General features: G+C 40.6%; 1 protein-coding gene across 1 annotated transcript in view; it reads left to right on the forward strand.

Moving 5' to 3' along the window:
- The window catches only part of LOC133848031 (transcriptional regulator ovo), a 30978-nt gene extending 22830 nt beyond the window's left edge, over positions 1-8148 (forward strand). The window contains 5 exon segments of the mRNA XM_062283396.1: positions 389-3416; positions 3418-3556; positions 3559-3804; positions 4983-5753; positions 6770-8148. Coding sequence (XP_062139380.1) covers positions 389-3416; positions 3418-3556; positions 3559-3804; positions 4983-5753; positions 6770-6955 — 4370 coding nt within the window. The 3' untranslated portion in view covers positions 6956-8148.
- Positions 8149-9579: the final 1431 nt, after the last annotated feature.

Below are 9579 nucleotides of genomic sequence, written 5' to 3' on the forward strand. Positions count from 1 at the left end.
ACGCATACTTTTACACATATGTATGCACACACTTACACTCACACACAGCATACTTTTTTTTTGGAAGGTGCAGGAGAATAGAAGCCACAGAAGAATGCACAACTGCGCTTACAGTTAGAATTCGGTCGTCGTCGCGTTTGCACGGTTAGAATTTGCCAAAACTTTTTGTCGGTTTCTTGATTTTTCCGTTTTCGGTTGCGCAGTTATTTCAAAACGAAGAAGAATATAGTTCGCTCTCGCTCGCACTGAGTGCATTGTAAATGTGGAGCACTCACGCTCTTTCACTTGCTCATTTTTTTGTTGTTGTAAAGTTGCAAAATTTGCTTTCGATTTGATTTATTGAATTTGGCAACATATTTTAATTATTTTTATTTACTTGTATTTGCAGAGAATTACCTAACGCCGGCAGAACTGTTGCAGCGTCTGAGCTGCAGCGCAGCAAGCAGCAGCAACAGCGACAACAACACCACCAACAATAGCATCAAGAGTAATCTTCATAAAGCAACAACAACACCCGCAACAACAGCAACAACAACAAGCAGCATACCAAAAGAAAGCCCAAAGCCACAGTCGCCGTCGCCAGCGCACTCGCCAGCAGCCGACGACGTCGCAGTCGCCGACGCTGTTAAAGAAGTCGCAGCAGAAGCAGAGGAGACTGAAGCAGCAGCAGCAGCAGTCGCCGCAGCGACTGACGACGTCGACGTTGATGTCGGCACTGAGGCGCCGAAGCCGCGTTATTACAACAACGCCGGCGTTGTGCTAACGCAGGCACAGCGCAAAGAATATCCGCGCGACGTCAGCGTCGCCGTTGCCGTCGCAGCAGCAGCTGCTGATGAAAGCAGCGATAACGATAACAACAGCGAATCGGACGATAGCGATAGCGATAATTGCAAATTGATTGTCGACGAAAAGCCGCTGCTGCCCATCGAAGAGCCGCTGTCGCTGCGCATGCGCAGCACGCCACCTAGCGCAGAGCAGCGACCAAGTCCGCCGCCGCCGCGTCTACCCGCCGTGCGCTGCAGCGTCATCCAACGTGCGCCGACAGCGACGCCAGCTACGCCAGCAGCAGCAACAGCGACGCCAACTGAGCTGCAATATCAACGCACACTCGATCTCGAACAACAATTGGCGCCGGAGCAACAGGAACCCATCGATTATCACGTGCCCAAGCGACGCAGCGCCAACGCCAACGGCAGCGGCGACAGCGACGACGAGCAGCAGCAGAACGCATTGCGTTTGCAGCGTGCGCGACGCATACGCGAAGCGCGACGTCGCAGCAGCTATTTGGCAGCGCGCGTCCTGCAATTGAATCCACGCTTGGTTCGCAGTCTGCCCGGCATCTTGGCCGCCGCAGCGGGACACGGACGCAACAGCAGCGGACAGCAGCAGCAACAGCAGCAGCAGCAACAACAGCAGCAACAACAACAGCAGCAGCAAAGCTTTCAGGCGAACTCGGGCTTTGGCGCTGGCAGCGGCGCAGGCAGCGGCGTTGGTGGTGGCGCAGGCAGCGGCGGTGGCATGGGCGGCGGTCGCGACGGACGCGGCAATTACGGACCCAATTCACCGCCCAGCGGCGCTTTGCCGCCCTTCTACGAGAGCCTAAAGAGCGGCGGCCAGAGTGCAGGCGAGGCGGCCACGCCCACTGCACTGCAGCAGCAACAACAGCAGCAGCAGCAGCAACACCAACAGCAGCAGCAACAACAGTTGTTGCTAAACGGCAACAACAGCAATTCATCGAATTTTCTCTCAGCGTACATAATGTCGGGCAGCGCAGTTGCGGCGCAGTCGGCGTATAACAGCGGCGGAGCAGGAAATGGCACAGCGGGCGGAGGAGGAGGCGGAGGAAATGTTGTTGGTGGTGTTGGTGTTAATGGCGGCAGCAACAGCGGAGGACTCGATGGTAATAACATTTTGCACTTTGCCGCCGCCAACGGTTTGGGCAACAATAACTATAATGAACTTCATTCCAATTCCAAATTCCATACAAATCACAACAACAACAATCAAATGAACACATCGTCGCATCCATTTTATGGCGGCAATCCATCAGCCTATGGCATCATATTGAAAGATGAGCCCGACATTGAATACGACGAGGCCAAAATCGATATCAGCAGCTTTGCTCACACCATCATGCAGGCAACCATGAACAACGGAGCGGGAGGCGGAGGAGGAGGAGGTGGAAACGGAGGTGGAGCTGGTAACTTTGGCAGCGCCTACGAAGATGCCATCATGTCGGATCTGGCTGGCAGCGGAGGTGCTCCACAGTGTCCCAATGGTGCAGCAGCCGCAGCGGCTGCCGCGGCGGCCGCAGCAGCAGCCGCTGCTGCTGTCGTTGATCCGATGCAATTTACGGCAACGTTGATGTTGAGCCAACAGACGGATCATCTGTTGGAGCAACTCTCGGATGCTGTGGATCTCAGTTCGTTTTTGCAGCGCAGCTGTGTGGACGATGATGATGAGGAGAATTCAACGAATTCGCCACCGCATCATCATCATCATCGACAAGATTTCGAATTGGTCTCGACGCCATCGTTGACACCCGATTCGGATGTTGTCAGCGTGACGCCATCGCATTCGGCGCAATTGGATGCATTGCATGAGAATCTCTTGACGCATCTCAGCAACAATATGGCGCGCAATGGCAACAACAGCGTCTACAGCTCGCAGCAACAGCAGCAGCAACAACAGCAGCAGCAGCAACAGCACTTGCAGCAACATCTTGTCAATGGGCAGCAACAGCACTTGCAACAGCAGCAACCGCCGCCAAGTTATCAGCATGCTACACGCAATTTGATGCAGTTGCAGAACGGTGGCAATAGCAACAATGCTGGCAACAACAATGGCTATCAACTGCAACAGCAGCAACAACAGTTGCTGCAGCAGCAACATCATCATGCACAGCAGCAACACAATGCCTATCAGCAACACAATCTGTATGCCCAGCAGCAGCAGCAGCAACATCATCAACAGCAGCAGCAACAGCAACAACATCATTTCCATCAGCAGCAGCAACAGCAGCATCATCATGCGCAGCAGCAGCAGCAACATCATCATCAGCAGCAACATCATCATGCGCAGCAACAACACCAGCAACAGCTGCACAACGACAACAGCAATTTGTCGCTGCCATCGCCGACAACAACAGCAGCCGCTGCAGCGGCGGCAGCAGCAGCCGCAGTTGCCGCTCTGCGTCCGATGTCGAGCAGCAGCAGCAGCAGCTCGCAGTTGCTCGATGCGAACACGGCAGCGGTTGCTGCGGCCGCATTGCTCGACACCAAGCCGCTGATACAAAGCGTAAGTTCTGTGCAAATATTGAAACCATTGAAAATCAACAATAGCAGCGCAGCGGCAGCAACCGAAGAACTCAATTTAGCGCCCTTGAATTACATGTTGCTGAGCAACAACAGCAGCAGCAACAGTAATAACATTAACATTAACAGCAGCAGCAACAGCAATTCCCTTAACAGCAGCAGCAATAACATTATTAGCAGCAACAACAACAACATTAGCAGCAACTGTAAACCGAGAGGCATTAAGACTAATCGCAACAGCACTGTTAACAGCTCTGTTAGCAGCACTGTTAAGCTGGGTGGTCGAGCCAAGGCCGCTGCCTATGGCTCCACTCTGGTCACCTTCATCTCCACTTGCAAATCATCGTCCACCGAGGTGCCGCCGCAGCGTCAAGTGCATCGCACCACGTTGCGTTCGCTGGCGAGCGCAGCGGCTGCCACAGCGGCGGGTCTTTTGCCCCCCTCGCCGACCATTTCGGTGCTCAACGAGAGCAAAATGTTGCAGCGGCGGGTAAGACGACAGCAACCATCAACTGTGTCGTCTCTCTTTCCCCATTTTCCTTCCACCTTACGTCCCTTGTATCTTATCCTCTTGTTTGCTTAATTTGTCAACTCTTTTAACAGCGAATTTTAGTTGCAATTTAACAGCTTCTTAATACTCAAATATTACTTAACAGCTCTGTTAAATTCAAAATGTTAGAGAAGTTTTATATTTTAGAGTTTGCCATATATTTAAATTTTTAATTTGTTCTCTTATTTGCTTACTATGTTAACTTCTTTAACAGTAAGTTGTAGTTCCTTTATTGACCTCTTCCTTTACTTACTATGTTAACTCTTCTAACATCGAATTGCAGTTTGCAGTTTAACAGCTTCTTAACATTTCAAATGTCAGATTTCTTAACAATAACTGTGTTAAATTCAAAATATTAGGAAAGTGTTTAACAGCGAATTGTAGTTAACTATTTAACAGCTTGTTAACACTCAAATGCTACGTTTAACTATGTTAAACTCACAATGTTAGAAAAGTTGTTTAAGATTTTGAAGATCATTTCATTAGTATGAGATTTTATTTTGAATTCAGTTTAATTTGTGCCAAAAATTCTAGTTAACATTATAGTAAACTTTGTTTTTTTTTTGTAAATTATCATTTTTAAAATAAATTTGTTAACACTGAAATGTAAATTTCTTCAATTTGAATATTATTGCTTAAAATTTATGTAAACTCTAATTTTTTAACTCTGTCAACTCGAATTGTGTATGACTTATGTTACTTACGCATCGAAAATGTTCATCTTATATATTTCATATATATTTAGATTTGTATTTGTAATTTATTTTGCTCTGTTGAATATTCAAGAAACTGTTAAATTGTGAAAAACTTAAACACAATTCGCTTTCTAGCTCTGTTAACACTAACAGTAAAACTTCTTCTGTTAGCAATAACGTAACATTAGCTCTGTTACTTCCTATGTACAAAAAGTTCTGTTATTCGCCCTATGTTAGCATTAAGAGTAACAGCTCTGTTATTTCCTCTGTTATATTCCCCCAGTGTTTGTCTCAATTGTTGTGCTGTTTTATCATAATAGATCTTGTCTTTGTTTTGTTTTGTTCCTTGTGTTGTGATCGTCTTGCACTGGCTTAATTGCAATTATTTGGACACATTTTTAATGAGATTTCTTCTTTCAACAGTTGGGACTTCCGCCAGATCTACAGCTGGAGTTTGTGAATGGAGGACATGGCATTAAGAATCCGCTGGCGGTTGAGAATGCGCATGGAGGCCATCATCACCACCGCATACGCAACATGGATTGCATCGATGATCTCAAGCATGGCCACCCATCGCAGCAGCAGCAGCAACAACAGCAGCAGCAACATCAGTCACAACAGCAGCTGCAGCAACAACACTCGCCACACTCGCAGCAACATTCGCCGCAGCAGCAACATTCGCAACAGCAGCAGCAACAACAACAGACGTTGCAACAAGCGGCGGCTGCTGCAGCCGCTGCCGCTGCAGCGGCGGCGGTGTCGCAACATCATGCGCTCAGCAGCAGCAGCAACAACAGCAGCAGCGGTGGCAACAATCGCAACAACAGCAGCAGTAGTGTCAGCAGCAACAGCAGCAGCCAGGGCGACACTCTGTGCCCGAACAACAGCGGCGCCGAGGATGCGAACAACAAGTTCGTGTGTCGCGTCTGCATGAAGACCTTTTCGTTGCAGCGTCTGCTCAATCGTCACATGAAATGTCACTCGGACATCAAGCGATATTTGTGCACGTTCTGTGGCAAGGGCTTCAACGACACCTTCGATCTGAAACGTCACACGCGCACACACACCGGAGTGCGACCCTACAAGTGCAACCTGTGCGAGAAGAGCTTCACGCAGCGCTGCTCCCTCGAATCGCATTGCCAGAAGGTGCACAGTGTGCAGCATCAATACGCCTACAAGGAACGTCGCGCCAAGGTGAGTCAACAAATCCATGAAATGCTTTCAAGACTTCAGAAAGGGACTAAGAAAACATTGTAGATAGTGAAAACTTGAATAGTTATTGAACAAAGTCGTTTCCAACGAATAACCTTCTAAGAAATACCACAAGATTTCGGGAGGCTGTCAGTAAAACATAGTAACTAACGAAGTAAAAATGCAAAAGTTAGTGATTAAATTAACCATCTAAAAAACCCAAGTAGGTTTCGGGAGGTTATCTAATTATTATTCCTAAAGAGTATAAAGTAGTTAAACGCAGCTGAATAGAAAACAATTAATTATTTATTTAGTATATTTATATACTAAATATATTTAACAATCAGTAAAGAATTTAAATGAGTTAAGAGCAACTCAATAAAAACTAAGAATTATTTATTTAGTATCTTTAATAGATCAATATACTCGAAAAAAAATTAAAGATTTGCAAAAAAAAAACAAAAATACTATTTAGTGGGTCTTCTTCAGCTTCAACTGCAGATCAAAGTGGATCAAACTTACAACTAAACGCTTAGTTTAAAGTCGCTGAAATGTTGGCAACAACTTTGACACTTAAGAACTAAAGTTACGAGTATTTTAAAGGCATTACATACAGTATATAAATATGTATACTGTATAAACAGCTAGCTTGAGACTAGAAAACTAAAGTATTTTGAAGGCATTATATAGTATATAAATAAACTGTATAAACAATAAGTTGGAGAACTAAAATTCAAAGTATTTTGAAGTATATAAATAAAGTGTATAAACTGGAATTGATCGCATTAGTTTATAGTATATAAATATAGTGTATAAACTGGATTCCCTCGCATACTTCTTTAGTATACAGTATTTAAATATACTGTAGAAACTAGAATTACTCGCAAACTGTATTAGTGTACTATAAAATAAAGAAAATTTGAGAGTCGAAAGCTTATAAAGAACATTTCATAAATATTTCTAGTTCAGACTCTACAGAAGAAAAACATATTAAAATTGAACTTTCTTTGCTTTTCCAGATGTATGTGTGCGAGGAGTGCGGTCATACCACCTGCGAACCCGAGGTTCACTATCTCCACCTGAAGGACAATCATCCATTCTCACCGGCGCTGCTGAAGTTCTACGACAAGCGTCACTTCAAGTTCACCAATTCGCAGTTTGCGAACAATTTGCTCGGCCAGCTGCCGATGCCGGTGCATAATTGAACAACAACAATAGAAACAAAGCTGAAAACAGAAAACTGAATACTGAAAAAAAAACAAGAAATAAAACAACTGAAGCAACTGAAACCGAAACTCGTAACTAATAATTAATTAATATTAATTCCAATAATAATTCTAAGTGCAGAAACTAACCTAAAACTTAAGCTTAGACTTAGAAAATATGTTTCAACTTTAAGCTGTTCAACGTGTGACACTGAAGTTTTATGAAAACTGCCCACGAAAATGGAGAGATTATGTTTTGTACATGTATAATACTTTATACCCTCTTTATATATATATAATCAGATATATATATAGACATCTTAGTTGTAATGATGATTTAACTTAGTTTGTAGATTAGAAGATTTTCAAACACGTTTTCATTTCAAACAAATTTTCAACACTTTGCTGTGCAAAAAAACAAATTTATATACAAAAAAAAAAAAGATGAGAACAAATTTTGGCATGCTCCAAAAATATTTAATTTTAAACGATTAGTCAAAGTTTTTTTTTATTATTATTATTATTATTTTGTATTATGATCACATTTTTTTTGCGACTACAAACATTTTGTTGTAGTTTAGTTAGTAAAAAAAAAAAAAAAACAATCTGCTTTAAGCAACATGATGAAAACAAAATGAAATGAGAGAAAATTATGTTTAATTCAATTATATTTTTTTGTTCGATAAACAATTTTCAATTAGCGAATTGAACTAGCTGCAAACATTTGCATTTATTTACACGTTTCACATTATATATATATATATATAGAAATATCACACATTATGTAGCAATTAAGACAAAAATCACGAAAAAAATCCACAATTGTAAATGTATTTATTATTAGAAACTTTTTTGAAGACATCACAAATCACGAAACGAAACGCGAGAATCAATTGTAAAGAGGCATAACAGAAAAACAAAACACAAAACTAAGAAGAAAAAAAAAAAAATGAAATGAAATTTAAGTAAAAATTTTGCTTAATTAACGTTAAGAATTAAAATTGTAAATGTAATGCTTAGATGTTAGTTAAATTAAATCGTAATGCTGTTCATAAATGAAGTCAAACAATCAATATGTATCATACTTGCTATCATTTAAGCGACACACACACACACACACACACCCATCGCACACCCTTTTTTATTGCACTGTGAAATGCGCAAGCAAAACAATTGTACTGAGAAACAAGAAAGTCAAACCCCAGCCAAGCACAACACAAAAATAAACAATGAATTAAGTTATTTCATTTTTGAAGAAGCACAAAAAAAATGGAAATACTTATATTTAAAATATGTATTTAGTAATATAAGTCTAGTTTTAGGCGTTTACTTTGTTTGTGAGCAGCATTTTTCTTTCGAATCGAATTGCATTCAGTTTTTTTCCCCCATAATTCGCACCAATTGAATGAAATGCGTTGACATTTTTGCTTTTAAGTTTCAGTTAGAGTAGAATCCATTAAAACACACACACAACATTTTTTTTTTTGCAAAGTACTTTAAGCAACAACGGGTTAATTGTGCAATCGCTTGGTGTTGGTAAAAAAAAAAAGAAAAATATTAATGATACGATAAAAAAAAAAAGTAATAAAAATATATTAATATTGTAGAGAGCTCTCCCCAAATTAAGTCTTGTGTACTGCTGCTCAGGGGCGTGGACTGCCACGCCTCACTGCAGCACACACACACACACACACACATACATCGTTTAGCCCCTCTCACCACACACACACACATCCCTCACATAGTTAGGAGCTTTTTAGTTTAGTTTATCATCATTTTTGAATCCTTCAGCTAATTTGGTTCAACTTTTCGTTTAGCTTTAAAAATCTCAAGAACTCATTTGCAAAACTTTAATTTAATTATTTACACGCTCATTATGTACTTCCATTTGAACAAAATTTCAAATTTTATTTCATATTTTCTATTTAAGTTTCAATTTCAATCAACAAGAACAAAAAATGAAAAGGAATGAAAACCAGAAAAAAAAACACAAATGAAAATTAGAATAAAAAATCAAATTGAATTAGTGTTTAATTAACTAATTTTTTTTTTCTTAACATAATAACTATTATATATTTACCTATGTATACTATATAACGTTTATGAGAAGCAAATTATATAATAAATATTGAATATTACAAACTGAAAAAAACTGATGTCTTTTTTTACTTCTTTCAGCTGAAGAATTTAAATTTCAGAAAAAGTGTTACGATAAACATTGCAGTATTATTCCTAAAATATACCAAAGGCTGCATTTAGTATATTGATATATGACCATTCAAAATATACGAGAATAAAATATGTTACCCATATCTTAAATAATTTCTTCAGATTAATAAAAGCAAATGGAAATCGTTTTTTTTTTTCAAATGTTTTTCACTTTATTTATTTCGCTAGTTTCATTATGTTTTATGTTCAGTGTTTTGTTTTTTCCCATTTTTTTGTTCTTTTTTTTTGTGAGTTTTTTGTTGTTTGTTTTTCTGTTTTTGTATTTTTACATTAATTACTGAAATACACACACAGACACGGAATTACAATAAAAACTAAATGTTTTTTTTTTTCATTTTGCATTTGTGTTTTTGTTTTTTTTTTATGTTTTGTTGTTGCTTCACATGAATTAATAA

This window comes from Drosophila sulfurigaster, chromosome X (genome assembly GCF_023558435.1).
Source record: "Drosophila sulfurigaster albostrigata strain 15112-1811.04 chromosome X, ASM2355843v2, whole genome shotgun sequence".
Lineage (NCBI taxonomy): Eukaryota > Metazoa > Arthropoda > Insecta > Diptera > Drosophilidae > Drosophila > Drosophila sulfurigaster.